Below are 19,952 nucleotides of genomic sequence, written 5' to 3'. Positions count from 1 at the left end.
GGTGTTCAAAGAAATAATAAGGTGATAGACTGAAAAGTGACACAAAGACGGGAGGGGGTTGATTGCTACACCGCCTGATCTTAAAACCCACTGCTGCTGCTGCAGAGAGGGTTTACCAGTGCCTGTATAGTCTGAGCCATAGACAGATGAATGCTGGTGCAATTCTGTTAATTTATCAGATTTGATGCCTTGAGTGGGATCTAAACTCCTGACTTCCGTCCTGCAGGGTGTGCTGATCTCCAGAGCCTTGACACCATGCAGCCCATGGAAAGGAAAAGGCAGGGCTACATTCATGAGCTCATTCAGACAGAAGAAAAGTACATGGATGATCTGCAGCTCGTCGTAGAGGTGAGATGTCTTGGATGTGAAAATGCATTTGGAAAAAGAACGCCTCAAAACGGATTAATAACAATAAAGGGATTCTTATGAACTGTGAGATGATGGAGGAAGAAAGGTGTGTGGGCACCTCCCTTTCCAGTGAAATGTGTTGCTCACCAGGCAAAAGCACCACTTTGTGAAACCCATCCGCTTACAAAGACCTTCCTGTTTTCCAAATCCTGTTCTTAGGTGTTTGGGCTCAGTAAAAAGATGATGGGCTGGGGCCAGCTGTTGAGCAGAGCTGCACAGAGCTGTAAAAGCACCATAAAAGCTTATCACCTGCCTTGTCCCCAGTTCTATTTCTGAAAGCAAGACCACCTCCCTTAGCAGGGCAGGGACAGGCCAGCATTAAGTGCTCTTGGGCGTCCAACTTGACCTCTCTGTACAGAACAGTGGTGTGGTGAAGCGGCAGACGTTAAACAGTCGAGTCACAGGAGTGCTGTGTTCCCCAGGGATGAGGTGCTGAGGGCCCCTGAGAGCAGCTGTAGTTCTGAGTGCTCTGGGTCAGGGGAGAGGAGCAGTGCCTGGGTGTAATTTGTGCAGTGATTGACTCTGCAATCACAGGAATGCTCTTCTGCTGAGCTGCCAGCCTGCAGGTCCCAGTGCTTGTCCTTGCCTTTGCAAGTGCTGATGCCGGTGTCAGAATGGGGTCACACGCTCAGGGGAAACAGCTGTCACAAATGCTAATAAAGAATTGCTTTTAACTGCTGAGAAATTAGACACTGACCAGTCAAAAAAAGCTATTGCTGGGCTAAGCAAGAGGCTGAGCTGTTTCTGTTCTCTGAAGAATCACTCATTTTTTGGCTGCAGGTTTTCCAAAAACCAATGGCTGATTCAGGCTGTCTCACTGAAGGAGAAATGGGGCTGATCTTTGTTAACTGGAAGGAACTCATCATGTCAAATACAAAGTTACTGAAGTGAGTACTTACATGCAGTCATACATTTTCCTTTTCATTATTCCATCATTTTTTTCCCCGGGAAGTTTGCTGGGTTTACAGTCAATATTCTATCCTTGCTGATTATTTCCTGTGCATGCTTGCATTCAGAACAGCTAAATGCAGTCAGACTGCTTCAAAAGGAGCTGTAATAAGAGAGAGGGAGAAATAAAAGCAAGGACAAATGTACCTCTGCTGTAATACCTCAGAAACAGACCCTACACAAAAGTATATACATGGGAGCTTTTCTTCCCAGTTTCTGCAAAACAACCTTTTCTTCTCTAAAAACAATCTTCAGAAAGATACAGTGGCTAGTAATTCACTGAATGAGATGCTGGTTGAATGTATAGATTGATGCTGATTGTCCCAGAAACCTCAAAGGAAAGTCCCAGTTCCCCCAGACCCCATCAGGGAGACTGTTCAGCTCAGGGTGTTGTGTCGGTGACCTCCTGGGGTTTCAGGCAGAACTCGGGCACCTGCTGGAAGTGCCTGTGCTGTGTAAGGAAATTCACCTGCCAGGTTTGTGTCCTTTCAGAGGTGGATCTGTCAGGGTTGTGGTTTAGGCCTGGCAGACCCGGCAGCAAAGTTGGATGGTGATGTCTTTCCTCGTCTGCAGAGCCTTGCGGGTGCGTAAGAAGACGGGCGGTGAGAAGATGCCGGTGCAGATGCTCGGGGACATCCTGGCAGCTGAGCTGTCCCACATGCAGGCCTACATCCGCTTCTGCAGCTGCCAGCTCAACGGAGCCTCCCTGCTGCAGCAGAAAACTGATGAAGATGCTGATTTCAAAGACTACTTAAAGGTATGATTCAGTAGCTTTTGTGCCTTCTCCTTTCCTCAGTGACAGAAGCCCATCTAACTGGCATCAACCACATCAAAATAACCCACAAGAGTAAAATCCTGCAGAAATAGCCAAGAAGCTTCCAAGGTGTATGTACATGGCGACCATGGCTAACACTGTGTGTGCTCTTTATTTATAACACTGTCCTTCTCTCTAGCTAATTTACTCAGGCCATGAAAGGAAAATTGTCACAACACTTGACATCAGGCATTTGTTTCTTTCATCGTTTTGCTCTTTTTTAACCTTTGTGGAGGCTGTGGTGTCAAAATAAAAGCTGGAACAGTTTTGAATGTAAGGATTCTGCATGAACAATGACCCTGTGATTTATGCTGGCAAAGCATCTGGGTGCAATGACACTGCCAGCCTTCCTGTTTGTTCTAGATACAAGTAGTGTTCACTTACTGAAAAGATCCAAGATCTCTTAGAATGCCTGGAAAAATCAATCTGATCAGAGAATTTTCAGTATTCAGTGTCCGTGATGCTGTTTCCTGATGACTAATGCAATGTCTCTGCAAAATCTCTGGGTTGCACCACAGAAACTTGCCCTGGACCCTCGCTGCAAAGGAATGCCCCTCTCCAGCTTCCTCCTGAAACCCATGCAAAGGATAACGCGCTACCCTCTGCTCATAAAGAGTGTGAGTACCCCAAGTCAGGTTTGGTAGGGGAATGCTTTGAGTTTGATCTCCATAGCAAAAGCCAAGATAAAGGCTTGTCCCTTTATGGGGATTTCTCTGACAGGCATCTGTGCTTACCTCTGTTTTTATCTTGTCTTCTCCCCTCTTTCATCCACGCCAGATTCTAGAGAACACTCCGGAGAACCACCCGGATCACAGTAACCTGCGGCTCGCCCTGGAGCGCGCAGAGGAGTTGTGCTCCCAGGTCAACGAGGGTGTGCGTGAGAAGGAGAACTCAGACAGGCTGGAATGGATCCAGGCCCACGTCCAGTGTGAGGGCCTTGCTGAGGTACCTGCACTGATGCTCTGCAGGGCTGAGGCTTTTCAGTCATTTCAGCAAGGCTGGCAAGGGAATGGGAGTCCTTGCTCACTTCCCTTATTGGAACATGATCCACTGCTGAGCTCTAGGCAGGAAAGCTTTTATTGAATTCTACTCATAGCCATAATGTGATGAACCACTTTTTTTGCATGACTGTAGTGGCAGAGAAATCTTGGATTTATCAGCTTAAAAACTGATACCATTTGGACCATTAAACAGACAGAAATAACTCCTCTCTGAACTCCTCATCATGCTGCCACTGGGCTAAGTCAGGTGTTACTATGGAAGATTTCACTTAGTGTGTGTTTGCCAGGGTTTTCCTTCAAGCAGGAAGGGAACAGCAGCCCTCGGTGCCAGATCCTCAAGGATATGTGGTATTCGAGCTCCTGTACCTTTCAGGACAGCCTTCAAACTGAGGTGTGCAAGACAGTTCTGCACTGCATAGGGAACCAGGGCTTGACAGACCCAGAAGGTCTGTCCTGGTTCCATCACCTAATCACTTGTAAGAGGTGACCTGACTGCAGCCTGTGCAGCCTCTTCTTAAACACAGCTTCTGAACAACACAGAAGTGGCCATGCAGTAAATGCCTCCATCTGGTCATCCCTCTGTGTGTTTTTGGTAAAGCTTAAATCTCCTCTGAGATGGGAGTTGTGCTGTGGCCATGGCCGATCACAGACAGTTCCCTTCTCTTCACTTACAATGGAATTCATTAAACAAAACAGAAGAGAATTTTCAGCAGCTTGGTCAGTCTCCATGGTGAAGAGGAGCGGGAGCTGATGTCTGCACAGACTTGCTGCTGTTAATGGGTTTTGTCTCTTCCCAGCAACCTGTGTTCAACTCCCTCACAAACTGCTTGGGACCACGGAAGCTCCTGCACAGTGGGAAGCTCTACAAGGCCAAGAGCAGTAAGGAGCTGTATGGATTCCTTTTCAATGACTTCCTGCTGCTCACCTACATGGTTAAACAGTTTGTGTCTTCCGGATCCGATAAACTGTTCAGCCCCAAATCCAACTCCCAGTTCAAGATGTACAAAATGGTGAGTGAGTCAAGGTGCTCCATGGTCATGTTGGTACAGTAGGTCTTGGCTTCTGATGAGGGATCTGCTCTCCCCCTGGGATTAGCTGTGTGACTCCTTTTGCTGTCACATGGGCACGTTCTGGAAAACAACTGCACAAATGACATTGACTTAGTACCAGAAAAGGACAGACTTCTGTATCTTGGTTTAACAAACACTTCGGTCCCCTTTGAGGGGAACGGGCAGAAGTAGCATCATGCCTGAACAGCTGAGTGGGGTGTTCACAAGCAGGAGCTTTGATTTCAGTTTGCACAGGCTCCTGCATCCACAAGAAAATTCCTGTCCTTCAGAAAACAGTAGAAGGTGCAAAGTTTTAGTCTCTTTGCCCACACAGAGTGTGTTCTCAAGATTCTGAAACTGGAGACATAAGTTAAGACATCAGGGCTGCTTTCCCACAGAGAACCTGAGAGATTCCTCTCAGGAGGATTTCCAAGCTCCACACTGCAGCGCTGCTTGCACACCCCTGCACCTTTCACAAAGCACTTTGCCTGGGAAAACAGAATGGGGTGAATCACCAGAGTAGTTTTTCTCTCAGCCCTTTCTTGCATCCTTTACACAGTGATCTCATTGTTTGTCCTGTGTCCTATGACTTTCATTTTCCCTACAGTAAAACAGTGCATTTAAACATGCTTATAGAGTTTCTGCCTATTGTCACAAGGTGATGCTGCCACAGTGGCATCTGCTTTTCTTTCAGCCCGTTTTCCTTAATGAAGTCCTCGTGAAGCTGCCCACAGACCCTTCAAGTGATGAGCCAGTTTTCCACATATCACACATTGACAGAGTTTACACACTTAGAACTGACAACATTAACGAGCGGTGAGTAGTGAAAATGCAAATCTGAGCTTAAACTTGTTCACTGATGCTGCAGGCTGTGTTTCCAATGAGCAGACATGGGGGCTCTGAGCTCAGGAACAGAGCTGTCTCTTGGTCAGGAAATAAACTCACTTGACTCTCATTTGAATGAAAAGTTCTCTCTGATTTTGTTCTGCTTCTGCAGCAGCTCTTGCAGTGGCATCCAGCCACATCTGCTGCTCCTTGATGTTTCAGTTGTATCAAAGTCCAGCATTCCATAGGACTCTTCCCCAGTCCTGGGCAGTCTTTAATGTGACCCAGCAGTCTTTAATAAAACAGCAGCTCCACGTCCATTTATTTAGGCTGATTTGGAATGTAGCATAAGATTAAATCCAAAAACTCCATTGCCTTAGTCCATGAACTGACTTAATTTGTGACGCCTCTAAAACTTAGGGAGGGGGGAATGGGAAAAGAGAGTGGGGCAGAGTCACTGAAGATTTTGCTGCCTGTGGGATGACCCTGACTGTAGGGATTGCTCTTTGCAGGACTGCCTGGGTCCAGAAAATCAAAGCGGCATCAGAGCAATACATTGAAACGGAGAAGAAGAAACGTGAAAAGGCTTATCAAGGTACCCACTGAGTTCTGTATTTCCCTCTCATGCACCTGGATACAAGGGCATGGCATTTCCTGGAGGATGCCAGTGTCTCCTTCTTCAGATGTATTGCCAGTTCTTACAGTTCCAACCAGTCTGTTCATTTCTGACCTCTTTGTTCCCAGCTCGTTCACAGAAAACCTCAGGAATAGGACGCTTGATGGTGCACGTGATTGAAGCAACGGAACTAAAGGCCTGTAAGCCCAATGGTAAGTGAGGGAAACAGTCTCAGAGCACTTATATTCCTGTAACATTTGGAAAGGCTTGCTGAGAGGAGTTGGTCATTTAGGAAACACTGTGGTTGGTCTGCAGTTTCTGTGTGAAATAGTCATTCTTTAGCTTCAGAGCAACGAGTGAAGAACCAGCTTTGTGCTACTCTGGGATATAGGGATTGCCTGATCCACACTTCCTGGTAGCAGCATTGATGTGTGTCCAGATGGAGGGGGCAGTTCTGCACTGCAGAGGGGTTTCACTCCCTGTTCTGTGTTTAGGAAAGAGCAACCCATACTGTGAGATCAGCATGGGCTCACAGAGCTACACTACCAGGACCCTGCAGGACACCCTGAATCCTAAGTGGAACTTCAACTGCCAGTTCTTCATCAAGGATCTGTATCAGGATGTCCTGTGTATCACCATGTTTGACAGGGATCAGTTCTCACCTGATGGTAAGTGTGAATATTTAGGCAAAGATTGCTTTTTTGTTAGCTGAGGTACCCAGTTCCTCAGCAGCAGTTTCAAGAGCCTGTAGGTCTGACTGCTGCCTGAGAAATGTTGGGTAAAAACAATGCCTGAGTACTCAGGAGGTTCAATAGCCTTCCAGAGCCAGTAACTCCAGACAGTGAGATTTGATCCCAGTCTGGCTTTTGTATCAGACACAGAATTATTTTCTCGTCAGACTGAGGAGACAGACAAGTTGAAAGCAGAAATTCTACTCATGATAGATGCTGAAAAATAAGGTCCTGGGTTATATTTTCACAGCAACAGCTTGATTAGCTTTCTTGTTGCTTGGAAACTGAGCACGTTTTTGGCAGTCAGTTGCTTCTCATATTCTCTAAAAGGTTAAGTGCTTTTTCAGGGCTCTGACACACAGTCAATTATTGCAAGCTTACAGGGAACTGCCTTGACCTGAGATACCTTTTGTGTAACCATAGCTCGGTCTTTTCTCCTGTGAGTTAATGTGAGTTTGGCTGGCTGCCTCTCCCAGCTGGACAGCTGAGTCTTGTCTTTCAGTCCGTGGTGAAACTTTTAATGCACACACACACACAAAGATGTCATGTAAGAAATAGCAACACAGAAGATGTATGATTTCTGAATAGGATTGTAAACCTACTAGTAGCAGTAATTGTTAAATGTCATTGTTCTTGTGAAAAGCATTCTGTATAGACATAATTAGAAGTTGGCTGAGCCAAATTGGTTGATTTTTTTATGTCTTTGAGCACCTCAGTTGATCTGTAAACAAGCTCCATCACCTAACTCTGACCAGCCAGCTCTCAAACTGAAGAACACTTGAAATTGTTTTTCTGAAAGGGTATTTTCTAAGAGTATTTTTAAAACCCTTAGCTCAAACTGTGACATCCTAATTCCACAGCATTGTTCTCTTCTAAAAAGGCCCTTTTTTGTCACTGCTGGGTGGTTCAGACAGGGCTGGGGTCCAATTCAACTGGAAGCCTGGGAGTGGTGCTCTGGAACTGAGCATGTACCCCACAGCATTGCATTAACCTGACTCACTCAGATTTTCTAAGGTCAATATCTTTGCCTAATGAAATTCCTTATTCATTTGCCTAACAGATTTTCTGGGCCGTACTGAAGTTCCAGTAGCAAAAATCAGAACAGAACAAGAGAGCAAAGGCCCCACAACTAAACACTTACTGCTGCATGAAGTTCCAACAGGAGAAGTGTGGGTGCGCTTTGACCTGCAGCTCTTTGATCAGAAAACACTCCTCTAAGAACACTTTTTTTTTTTTTTTTTTTTTTTTTTTTTTTTTTTTTTTTTAAATTTATGAAGGACAACTGAAGCTGACAGCCTGAACATCTTTTGGTAAAAGATTCCTTGTCCCATGCTGGTTGTTAAGCAAGAATTCCTGCTGCTTCTGTATTTCCTCTTAGTTCCTGGTTGTGCTTAGTTCCTTGCAGTGTTGCGAGTTGTTGTTGATCTATGCAAACACAGATGTTACTGTAAATACAGTACTATAGCTCAGTGCCTTTTTATTATGTTGGAATATCTTGGGTTTGGATGCCAATATTTCCATTTTCAGGGCCATAAAAAGTATTACTTAGAAATGTGGCACCAAGCTGTTTGTATATTTTACCACTTAGTCTGAAAGACAGACTGAGGAATGGTTTATGCTCAGCACTAGAATCATTCCATTTGAAATCTTAAAAGTGATATCCACTGGAATTTTCCCATCTCAGGATGATAGTTTTAACGGTTAAATGCTGAAGAAGCCTTAGCACTGGAGAAGTCTCCAATATATTGTATATTCTTGCAAGAATCAAATGTAGTTCTTTACTTGACTTTAGTTCTGCACTGGAATCAGTAACTGCTACTTGATTTTTCTTTCTGCTTCAGTTTGATTTATCATTTTCTGCTGAGACAATGTGGTTGTGAAGAAGAACTAGAAAAAATATTTTAAATACTGTGACCCACAACAATGTGGCAAAATACTCTTCAGCTCTTTGGTTTTTTTCCTAAATATAAGTTATTTGTGTACATTTCCTTGGTCTTGCAGACCTCCATGTGAATCTTGAAACTTTGACATTGCCAACATGTATATAGAGAGTAAAATATAAGTTTATTAATTTGTCTACAGATGTTTATTGATCCATAGTGATTTTAAAAAAAAGTATATTTTATTGTACAGGGGAATGTGAATGAATGAGAAAAACTTATAGGATTTGTTCAAGGAAAGTTTATTACAAGCTTAAAAGGTTTGCTCTGGGGAACTGTCACCCCATTATAAACCTGTAAAATGAACTGGTTGAAAGAAAAAATCTTTCTCTTGGCACCAAATCAGGGATGGTTAAAAAAAAAGAAAGTTTGTTTATAAATATTTGATACATTGTAACCATTTTACTGCCTCCTTTAAACTGCTTTGTTGCAGAAGCACAGCATGCAGTTTGAGCAGCCTGTGCCCTTGTTTTCCACGGGTGCAGAAATTCCTCCTGAAGTCTGGCGGTTTCCCACCCAGTCGCCATCTGTGCACCCTCCTGTTACTGAGTCAACCTCTGTTACATTTAACAGTTTTCTGTGGTTCAGTATTTCTAATCCTAAATAAAACTCTACTCTTGGCAACACATGCGAGATTGTATCTGTACAATGGGCGTTTGGAGGACAGAGAAAATCCTGTTTCCAGGCTCGGAGCCCAGAGCTGCTGAGCAGCCACAGCAGCAGGGAGATGGGACTGCATTGGCACAGGAGAGGGACAGGTCTGAGGGCACTGGCAGCAGCTGCTGCTCAGCACCAGCTCTCCAAAAAGCACCAGATGTTTTGTGCATCACTTCCCATCTCCTCTCCCCTATTTATTTCCTGCCTTCTCAAAACACCTATAATGTACATTAAAAGTTTGATTTACTGCTTGGACACTGTCTCCAGGAGAGAGCACCAGCACTGTCTTTATTGAGCTCAGCCCAAGTTAAACCTCCTAAAATAGCAGGTTTTGGCATGTAGAGGATTGAACTGGATCTGGCAAGAAGAGGAGCAGCATCTCAGACATTTCTTTGGCTGCTGTGTAACAGCATTTCAGGACTACATGTTTGAGACGACAAGTTTATTGCAGTTTGCCCAAAGACCTGGCCTGTTCTCACTTGCTTTGGCAGTGCATTTTGTAAGGGGCACCTTTGGTGGCTGTGCTGGCTGCTGTGGTCAGTTGGGGGCCAGATGATCATTGGCTCTCTCTGTCGTTGTGCTGGTTGATGACTTCCATCCTTTAAAGAAAAGGAAAAACTGTTGCCACACTTCTGTAAAGATCAGCTGAGCTGTCAGATTATTTCCTTCTACACAGCACACACTGAGCTTTCCTGGGAACTCCCCTACCCTCCTTAGACAGGACACCCTCGTTGCTGCCACAATGGATTTGAAATGAGGAAAACAAACTGCCCCCTGCCATTGCTACTGTGCCTCAAAAACTGGGCTTAGTATAGATCCAGACTGTGTTCCTGGTGAAAACCATGTTCAAACACCCTTAAATGCAGTAGGAGTGAGTTAGCAGAACTAGAATGTGCTCCTCTAGAGCAGCCCCCCAGCAGCACATCAGTGACACGCTCTGTTAACTTCCTGCAGGTCAAAGTGGGACCCCAAACCTCCTCACATCTTCCAGCAGTCTGTGCACGTCTTCTGAAGAATGGATCATACTCTGATGGGTCATAATCATCCAAAAACACATAGCCCTGGGGGAGAAGCAGGTACTGGGTCAGGTCTCAGAAGATATTGGTGGTTACAACAGTGAGAGCAGCCAGCCTGGGTGGGACAGAGCCAGGCACAGCATAACACAGCACCAGAGGTGGTTGAAAGAAGAATTTCCAAATTTTCATACACTGCACCTCAGAAAGAAAGTGATTGAACTGTAACAGGAAAATTCCTCCATCCATTTTAACTTATCACAGGTATATATACATAATAAATTATTTGTTGAAGCATCCAGAAATAATTACAGGCTAAAATGCTAACCTTAGCTAGGACAGTCAAGACAATGTTTTTTTATTTTTTATTGGAAAATTTTTTCCAGAGAAGGAAGCCCTGAGATTGGCTCAGTTGGTCAGAGCATGGTGCTAATAACACCAAGGTTGTGGGTTTGATCCCAGAATGGGCCACTCACTTAAGAGTTGGACTTGATGATCCTTCTGGGTCTCTCCCAACTCAAAATACTCTGTGATTTCAGCAAAACAGATATTAAAAAGAAAAGAAAAAACAGGAGTGAGTGAGCCCTCACTAGCCACAGCCTTAGGCAGGTCACTGGTCTGCAAGATGCCAGCTCCAAGTCTGGGTTCATGAGCTGGCCTTTCCGTCTATACATTGGAATAAAGACCTGAACCCACACCTCATGGTCCAGGCCACAGCTCCAACTCATCAACAACCCTGCCACAGGTGATGGAGAAGCCTGACAGCAGAGCAAAGAAGAGAGCAAAAAGAAGAGAGCAAAAGAAAAGGGGCAAAAAGAAGGGAGGCAAAAAGAAGGGAGGGAAGGGAAAACACATCCAGAATAAACCACATTAACTAATCCACACAAGTGTCTCAAGTTCTGCAAAATTTATCATATGCTACATGATTAATGCAAACTTACGCAAGTAAGTTGTCCTGTAAATATGAAGGGCCTCAGCCTGCTTTTCAGGTGTGTTGGTGACACACCTGGCACCACAGAGCAAGGAGAAAAGGCAGAAGCTGCTCACTGGTGCTGCTGCTCCCCTTCAGGCAGAAGGACACATCCCAACACATCAGCCATTGCTTCTGGAGGACACCCAGCAAACTCCTGAGCTGGCAGAGCAGCTTGCAAGATGGACTGCTGCAGACCTCGATATGTACAGTACACCCAATACAGCCTACAGGACTGCTTCAGCAGTAGGACTGCTTCAGCTCTTGGTCATTCCATGCAGTTTAAATGCATGGGTCTGTCACATCAGGGCTTTGAAAAAGGTAGTTTGGTCCCTTTAAAACAATACAGCTCCCATGATATTTTCATTTCTGGATGAATAGCTTGTTTACAGTCTCAGGACTCCACCATGCAGTGGCTTTCCACTGACAGCAACTGCCTGCTCTCATAAAGTAGTATTTTTGTGGCAGATTACATAACTGCTTTTATTTTTCTCTTTTTTTTTCCTTTTTTTCCATTTCTGAGATGCAGAAAGTTTAGTTGTGGGATCTGATACTCATGAGTGGTGTGAAATTAACTAACAAGTATTTTCTCCAGTGACTGCAATTTGCGATTTTGCAATTTTTGTGAATACTGAAACACACGGAACTACAAAATCCCTAAGCTGGATCCATAACCTGCATGCAGACTTAACAAAATTGTTTGTATCTCCCTGCTCCCATATTTTTCCTTTTATGAAACTTGATCAGTAGCATCCAAGGCCACAAAATCGTTTCACTCATGCTGTGCCAACAGAGTGCAGTAGTGCTGTAGCTGAACTCAGCTGAACTGAGACATGAGGGTGCAGCCCACTCCCTGCTCACTCAGCCTCTGGTTTCAGCTGACAGAGCTCCAAGTTTTCCCACTAAATGATCCAGCCCACAGAGGGAAACACACCTCAACAAGATGTCTCATCATATTCAGAGCCCAGCACATGCTCACTGCACAGAGCAATGCTGCTGTTCATAGCTGCTGGCGAATGTACACAGTTGTAACATCACCAGTACAGAAGTCCTTGGGAAAAGTAAGTTACAGGCAAGGTACATCTGAACTCCAGGTTATCAACAGACAGGAAATAACAGCTAAACCCCTGATCTTGTCCACAATCTTCTGTATACAACCCTCTCCATGACAGAAATGTGCTTCTCATTGATACCTTCTTTGTCGAGTAGTTTAAATATTGAGAGAATTGTTCTTGTAGCCTTTTCTGCACTTCTTCCCGTGACTGGCTGTCCATTTGGTCCTTAATTTTCTGCATAAACGGCTCTGAAACATCCTCAAGATATTTTTTGTACAGAAGCTCTGTGTTTCTCAGATCTAGGAAATCACTGTGCCTCAAATATCTGTCCACCTCCTTAAGTAAGAAATAGAAAATAAAAACCATATAAACGATTGGCCAATGACAGTAAAGATTCCACAGGTGAAGGTTTGCAGCTTGGCTGACCTGACTGCTCACTGCTCCAAGGCACCTGTTTTCCAGCCCTTCCTTCTGCTCCTCCCTCTCTCCACTTCCCACCACTTGTTTCCAAGCTTGCCCTTTCAAGAGCTCTGGCATTCAGACCCTTACTTTTTGAAGCTGTGGTGCAAGATTGGCAGAAAATGACTCACTTTTTCCCATCAGGCTATTGAGCTGGAATCACTGCAGAGCAGGGGGCTGCAAGCACCAGACTGTGCAAGACAGGCAGCAGAAGGACCTTCCCTGCAGCACTGCCAATCTGCTGAGTTACATCACAACAGCCCTCCTGCCCTTTGGACGCAGCATCCCTGTCACCAATTACCACACCCACAGAACAAATACTAGGTGCAAACAGGCAGCTCAAGTCACCTGGGATTCACATTTAGGGTTACTACTTCCGTCCTATCCAGAGGAGACTGAAAAGATCAGAAGCTCATAATTCTAAATTAGTTTTTCAAGAATACAGGCAATTTACATTTTCCTGTGAATCACTATTTAGGAACTAAAAATACTGACATGCAGGAAAACACCCAGCAAATGAGAAAAGAGGTACCACTTCTTACCCTCACAAAATTTTCTCTGTCCAAGATGCACTGAACTGAAGCAATGATGTCTCGGCTTTGATCAGGTGCTGCCTAACAAAACATGAAAAAAGCCCACGTGAGGTGAAGACAGGACTTAGAGTAGGAGTTTTACTTTTGAATTCAAAATAATTACTGGTGTTGTGATTAAAGGCACATTATACCACCACCCAGCTGGTAAATCCTTGCAAGATTTGCTCTGAACAGCTGGGTTAAGTAGCAACAGAAAAGCATTGGAAGAACTGGAGTGTACATGCTCAGGCCCCCTTGGCTGCTCCTCACCACAGCCAAACACCACTTCCTCCTGGCCACTGTTTCTCACCTGTGCCCAACGTGGCTCCTTAACTCCTGCACTCCAGACAAGGAGTGCAGGCAAAATCGATCATTTGGGGATGGAATGCATTTTATGCATAGAATGGAATATTAGCCTGCTTCTCCCTGTGCTTAGTATTGATTTCTAATTCCAGTTGACAGTGTTGTTTTCAGTCATGTCTGCCTTGGCCCTGCTGACCAGCCCCACACTCCTAAAGGTTTATTACACTGAGATGAGCAGGACATCACACATCAGGGCAGGCAAGGAAGAGACGAAAAGTATTAAAAATTACACCAAACACAAATGAGAAAGAGGAAATCTAAATTTCTGGCATGTTTTAAGACCCTTTCATCCTACTATTTGAAACAACTGGTATGTTGTCTTATGCCTGATGAATTTACTTCACATTGTCACAGATCCTTTCTAAAGCCAGAACTGTAACAGCAGCACAAAGACATGGCCCTCACTCCAGCTAAGAACCATCACTGGTGAACAGGAGAAGAGTTTTCCTTCAGGATGATACATTTGTGAAGAATCCTTAAGAACCAAAGGAGTTGGATGTCCTTTGACTGAAGGAAAGAAGTCTCTTCTCCCAGGAAAAGAGCAGCCCAGGGGCAGCCTCATCACAGCACTACTTACAGGGCAGCTACAGAGAGGATGGAGGCTCTCACTTCACCAGAAGCCACAGCACGGAAACAAGCTGTGGGTAAGCTGCACAAGTTGCATTGGCAGAGGTTTCATATCAATACAAGAAAGAATTTTTATAGTGAGGTAAAAAACTCACAACTCACTGCTCAACTTCCCCAGGGATGTGTTGGAGTCCCCATCACTGAAGGTTTTCAAGGTGCAATTGGACAGGGAGCTGGATACCCTCATTTGGTGTATCTTTCCCATGAAAGGCTGGAACAGATGATCTTCCAAGGTCCCTTCCAGCCTGGGCTGTTCCCATGAGTCTGTGATTCTAACTAGTCACAAGCTTGTTTCAGGTTTTATAGGAAACTTTTCCACACACCAAACTGCAAATAATTCAATAAAGCTGTCTTAAAAGGATGCAAAAGCTCAATAAAACCCACTGAATCTGTTGCTATTATCAGAATTCTTTGTTCTCCTTCTCCATGACAAACACCTCTCAGATTTTACTGAACTTTGCAAGTAACAGTTTTTCATTCTTCCCTTCATAACTTCCGTTTCATTCCTCCACTCACAACTTCATGCAACAGAAGCCCTTCCATCTGTGTTGGCCAACTTTTGGCAATATTTTCCTTCCAAAAATGTCTGCTGTGCCACTCTGCTGGTGCTGAGGAGAACCTCTGGATAAATCTAAGGAAAGGAGAAGGTCTGCATAAAAAGACAACCAGCTTTACAGAGATCAGGTTCTCATCCAGGTTCTACAACCAAGCTACAAACTGGGATGGAATGGTTAACAAGTAACACAACTGCAACACCCATTTCTGAGGAGGGACAGACTGAAGCACAAAGCACAAAGCTCCTGCTCAGGGCTCACAGATGAGTTCAGGCACAGGCCAGGGATGAAGTCTGGGAGCACAGACAGACCAGAAAACACTGTCAGGATTTCAGTGGGATTGGGTGGCCAGTTCCAGTACAGGAGCCAGTTACACACCTGGGATCCAAGTTACAGATCCTGTGTTCCTCACAGCAGAGCCTACAGCTGCAGGAATGCTGGGGGTCACTCACCTTCCAAGGCTGTTGTCGCTTGGGTTTTCTCACAGGTTTCCCATTTGCAAATCTTTGTAGCCAGGGACCCTCTGAGCTATTCACACTACCCATGGTTGGATTAGTCTGGGAAAAACAACAGAACTGTCAAAACCATGTCAAACTATTGTATAAACAGCAAAAACTAAATTTTCTTACAATTCCTACTAATCAATGAAACAGATCTCTAAAGGACTACTAGCTGCTGATACCTGCAGCATTTTCCTGTCACAGTAAGTAAAACAGAGAGATGAAGTATCAGGTTTACAGTCAGATACTGCCTCTGGTGGGACTGTCCCCATCTCCACACACCATGGACAGTACTTTTTGTTTCAAGGAACAGTGATTGACACATTATTTGAAAATGCCTGTCAGCTTTGGAAACATTTCAGAGCTATCAAATTTCACCTCTAGACTATTACTTCTTTCCTTTGTGCCTTTTTCAAACACATAAAAGTCCCTTTCAAGTAACTGGCACATCCCACTCCAGGGATGGCTACATTTTATTGGTTTTTAAAGTTAGTTCTACCAGATGAAGCTTCTGCTGAAGTGATAACTCAGCTCCAGTCAGAAAATTCCATGTTCTCTCTTGTATGTGCATCAGGATATCTGGGTTGATTTATAACAAGAGACAGTGGAACCACAGAGGCAAAATGCCCTTTACAGGACCCTCCAATTAAACCCCTGTTCATTTCAGATTCACTGGAGACACACTGCTTCCTGGAAACAATGGATTCACAACATTACTTAGGTAAAGAATGGAACAAAAGCAAAGGTTATTTCTGCAGAGATACTGACCCCAAGTCTTCAGACAGATCTTTCAGTTATATATAAAAAAAAATAAAATAAAAATCTGATATTCAATTATTTTTTGCAGTATGTAGTTAAAAGAATCTGCAAAGAATCTGGGTATTCACAGAAGATAACATTTCTTTGTAGAAGACAACACTTAAGTTTCTTCTATCCTATCCAGCACTTTAGTGACAATATCTGACTCCCAACTTACCTCTTTGGAATGCAGATTCAAATTTCTTACCATCAATTCAAAGTAAAGTCTGTGATCTATATCTTTATTTGCCTCATTTCATATTCCCTGCTCTTGTGCACTGACAAAAAAAGATCTGCTGGGGTATTTCCGAATCTTCCGCACATGATACAGATTTGGCATCAGACAAATGCACCACACCTTCCTGTGAGCAATATATCCCCCCTACATGCATAGGTGCCACAGGCTCCTGTGTCATGCCATCATTTACAGATTTACTTCAACTCCAAGCACTTTTGTTCTTCTGAGATAGGGATGCTGTAAATCCCTGGACAAGCTTCAGGAAAATACATATTTTAATATTTCTAAGCTTGTAAAACAAGTAAAACCCCAACAATTACTCCCCTTTCTATCTATTTTTAGTAGCTAGCCTTAAGACTCGGTCCACCTCACAAAGAAAGACTGAGCACAAAGCAGAGGAGGTGTTTGACCTCCTCAGAGAATTTTGACCTCCTCTGAGAATTTTGACCTTCTCAGAGAATTTTATCTCCCCTGGGCACCCCAGGAGAGACAAAACAGAGCAAACACGGAAAATCTGCCTCTGCAGCAATCTGCCTTCAGGAACCCACAAGTGGTAAAGACTCTAGCTGCAGATTCCCCCCCCTCTCCCCATCTTCACAACCAAAGCTGCTACTGAATCTTAATCCTTTCTTTTTCTGCTTTTTTTGGATTCTTGCTAGGAGATGCCAACCCTCCTCCCTGCAAAGGCAGGGCTCACTGATCTGAGACAGCAGCTGTTTTTCAGGTCTTGAAACTACAGGTTTAATCACAGGCTTAGACAGAAATAGAGTAAAGGATTTCCAGAATCTGAGTGGATAAAACAAGTATTTAGTCAATCTAGCAGTTGCAGTTTGCGGATGCCAAATCCCATGAGCAGGTTGGCTGTTCTGTATTAGGGAATTTGTTTCACTGTGCCAAACCCCTGGAAGTGTCCAAGGCCAGGCTGGATGGGGCTTGGAGCAACCTGGTCTGGGGGAAGGTGTCCCTGCCCATGGCAGAGAGTTGGAACAAGATGATCTTTAAGGTCTCTTCCAATCCAAACCATTCTGTGATGATTAAACCTGAGAATAACCATGCCTAAAAATCCTTGCTAGATAAACAGGCATCCTTCTGTGCTGTCAGCAGTGTAGCTCTGTAACAGTAAGTTTTAAAGACAGGTTTCTTCTCTTCTTTCCTCAGGTTCTTCCCCAAACACCCACCTGCTAAAAGTCACACTCGCTGTGCCCAAACACGAGGTTTTGCAGCAGCTTTGAAGAAACGCATTTTATTCACTCTGTAACAAATAAAAGCAGCCTCACACATGTCTCAGTCCTCTCAAAATCCCATTCAGCCATGTAGGCTCACGTGTCACTGCACGGATGGCACTCTGCAGAAGCATAGCAGGCTGCCTTTACTGGAGCCTTGGTCTCCTCTCCTTGCCTCAGGAGCAGGACAAAGAACGGTAAGAGAACCAGTCTCTGGTGCGAGCAGGGCAGCTCTGTGAATGCTGAGCTAACAGGTAACGCGTATATGCCCGGAGGGTCCTAGCCTGGCCCTGCACTTCGAAGGCAGCGATGAGATAAAGGCCGGCGAAAGGGAAAGGCCGAGCTCCCTCCGGTCCCGGCTTGCCCCGCACTGTGCCCGGTCCTGAGGCGGGTCCCGCAGGCCCCAGGGAAGAGGAGGCGAGCAGCAAAGATCCACACCCACCACCCCCGTGCCGGAGTCGTTCACTGGGGATGGTGAACACAGCCCCAGGGGCGGCGGGACAGGGCTGTAGCACAAGCCAAAGCCGCCCCCCCGCCCCGCGCTGAGGGGAAATGGCGCCTTAGCCCGCCTTGGCTGCCCCTCACAGCAGGCGCACCGCGCCTCCATGACCTTCCGCCGAAAAAAAATAATCCCTCACCCATCACCCACAGCATCTCGGGGTGAAGAGAAGCCGCCCGTGGGGACAGGGACCCGGCTACCCGTGGGGACAGGGACACAGAAACCCGTGGGGACAGCGTGACGGCAGTCCTGATCTGGCCCCGAAGACAGACGGGGCGGAGGCACGGCCGGATCCCTCCGCGCTCGGCCGCGCAGCGTCCCGCACTGCCATGGCAACCCCAACGCGCGAGCTCCCGTTGCCAGGGCTTCCCACCAATCAGAGAGGGAGCGCGTGGTCAGCGAGCCAATCAGGAGCGAGGACGGCTCCGCCAAGCCGAGGCGAGCGGGGCCGAGCGGGACCGAGCCGAGACCGAGCCGAGCCGAGCCGAGCCCATCCGAACAGGACCGAGCCGGGCCGAGCCGAGCCGAGCCCATCCGAACAGGACCGAGCCGGGCCGAGCCGAGCCGAGCCCATCCGAACAGGACCGAGCCGGGCCGAGCCGAGCCGAGCCCATCCGAACAGGACCGAGCCGGGCCGGGCCGAGCCGAGCCCATCCGAACAGGACTGAGCCGGGCCGAGCCGAGCCGAGCCGAGCCCATCCGAACAGGACCGAGCCGGGCCGAGCCGAGCCGAGCCCATCCGAACAGGACCGAGCCGGGCCGGGCCGAGCCGAGCCCATCCGAACAGGACTGAGCCGGGCCGAGCCGAGCCGAGCCGAGCCCAGCCGAGCCCATCCGAACAGGACCGAGCCGGGCCGAGCCGAGTCCAGTCGAGCGGAGCCAAACCGAGCCGAACAGTCGTGCTCCCTAGTTTATTATCCAAAGTTCATTAAATCGTAATACAAGACTTCACGCATCCCCCTGCAGTGCTGACCATGGCATTAAATTTGACACTGCTCTCAGCCAGAATACCATCAGATGAGGGAAATGTCAGGGCTTTTTCCCCCAGCAGTGCTGCACTGACACACAGGTCTCACAATAACTGTGTGCCGCGTAGACAGGGTGTTTCCTCGAGCCCCTTACACTTTGTTTTTCAAAATGTGTTACTATGATTGATTTCTCAGCGCCCCAGGCAAGACGAGACCCTTGTGTCCAGCAGTCTGCCAGTGCCCAGAACGGGGACCCCCCTGCACAGCTGTGCCCAAGGTGCGTTCATTAACTTGTCCAGGGACTTGGAACAGCAGCGTGTCAGAGTCAAATCCCTTATATCAGCCTGGAAAGACAGACCCCCTACTGGATCCCCCACGCTGTTAGTCTCTATGTTACTAATTTTGTCATTTTTATCCATTGCCATTGTCTGCCAGCAGTCTTGAAGGACTCAGGCTGAGCTGAGCAGTTTAAGGAATAACTCACTTTATTAACAAACACACTGATGACAGAAGACTGTCACAGAGTCGGGGCAGAGATTGTCACTGATAGTGCACTGACAGCAAGAACAAGTTTGAAGTGATACACAGGCTATGGTCACCAGTGAAAGTTTGAGATCATCAACATGCACTGAGTAGGGATCCTACCCAACAGGTGTGCCCACGGGGGAAAAGCCAGGATCAGCCCATCAACCGAATCCAGAAGTTCGGTGAAGCCTTTCCTGAGTTGTCCCCCTCTTAACTCACTGTAATACTATTTCTTTACACTTAGGTGAAGCTTGAGTGACTCTAGTCAAACATACTTTTGTTCTCGATTGGTGTAAAATTCCCTCACTTTGTTCTCAAAGATACAGGTAATAAAACTGAGAGCGTGTGCTCAAGGAGAGGTGGTCACACTTTGGAGGTGGGTAATTTTTGGATGGAGGTGTGTGACATCATTACAATGAGAGTATAAAGAGTAGGGTTCATCTGAGGACAGCAATTTCCCCACAGCTGCTGATTCAGGAACAGGACATCTCTGTGCAATTTGTCAGCTATGAGGTACCACCGAGTTCCCATTCCTGCAGGGATCACAACACAGCCTGGCCATGGAGTCTCTGTCCAGCTCCACCTTTTGTTTCATCCCT

The 19,952-nt window shown here is 46.0% G+C and overlaps 2 protein-coding genes across 4 annotated transcripts in view; one reads left to right on the top strand and one right to left on the bottom strand.

Annotated features, from left to right (window-relative positions):
• Window positions 1–7,636, top strand: part of ITSN2 (intersectin 2) — a 66,369-nt gene extending 58,733 nt beyond the window's left edge. For both annotated transcript variants that reach the window (XM_066180011.1, XM_066180012.1), the window contains exons 28-38: window positions 227–348; window positions 1,189–1,295; window positions 1,930–2,113; window positions 2,689–2,787; window positions 2,948–3,115; window positions 3,969–4,181; window positions 4,915–5,036; window positions 5,558–5,640; window positions 5,790–5,873; window positions 6,156–6,329; window positions 7,453–7,636. In XM_066180011.1, coding sequence (XP_066036108.1) covers window positions 227–348; window positions 1,189–1,295; window positions 1,930–2,113; window positions 2,689–2,787; window positions 2,948–3,115; window positions 3,969–4,181; window positions 4,915–5,036; window positions 5,558–5,640; window positions 5,790–5,873; window positions 6,156–6,329; window positions 7,453–7,610 — 1,514 coding nt within the window. In that variant the 3' untranslated portion in view covers window positions 7,611–7,636. The remainder of the gene's footprint in view (window positions 1–226; window positions 349–1,188; window positions 1,296–1,929; window positions 2,114–2,688; window positions 2,788–2,947; window positions 3,116–3,968; window positions 4,182–4,914; window positions 5,037–5,557; window positions 5,641–5,789; window positions 5,874–6,155; window positions 6,330–7,452) is intronic.
• An 820-nt stretch (window positions 7,637–8,456) lies between these two features.
• FAM228B (family with sequence similarity 228 member B) lies at window positions 8,457–17,864 on the bottom strand. 2 transcript variants are annotated; one of them, XM_066180014.1, is made up of 6 exons: window positions 17,317–17,864; window positions 15,055–15,159; window positions 13,029–13,100; window positions 12,166–12,363; window positions 9,964–10,050; window positions 8,457–9,588 (listed from the first exon to the last, which is right to left on the bottom strand). In XM_066180014.1, exons 2-6 carry the CDS (start codon window positions 15,145–15,147, stop codon window positions 9,370–9,372), a joined length of 669 nt encoding a protein of 222 aa, XP_066036111.1. In that variant the 5' UTR covers window positions 15,148–15,159; window positions 17,317–17,864; the 3' UTR covers window positions 8,457–9,369. The 2 variants fall into 2 exon arrangements, with proteins under 2 accessions (XP_066036111.1, XP_066036112.1); XM_066180015.1 differs by having other exon boundaries at window positions 9,972–10,050.
• Window positions 17,865–19,952: the final 2,088 nt, after the last annotated feature.

Source organism: Chamaea fasciata, unplaced genomic scaffold (genome assembly GCF_029207755.1).
Source record: "Chamaea fasciata isolate MVZ Bird 193981 ecotype frontalis unplaced genomic scaffold, bChaFas1.0.hap1 SCAF_3, whole genome shotgun sequence".
NCBI lineage: Eukaryota > Metazoa > Chordata > Aves > Passeriformes > Sylviidae > Chamaea > Chamaea fasciata.
Note: the sequence above shows the minus strand (reverse complement) of the source record. Positions and strands in the feature narration are given on the sequence as shown.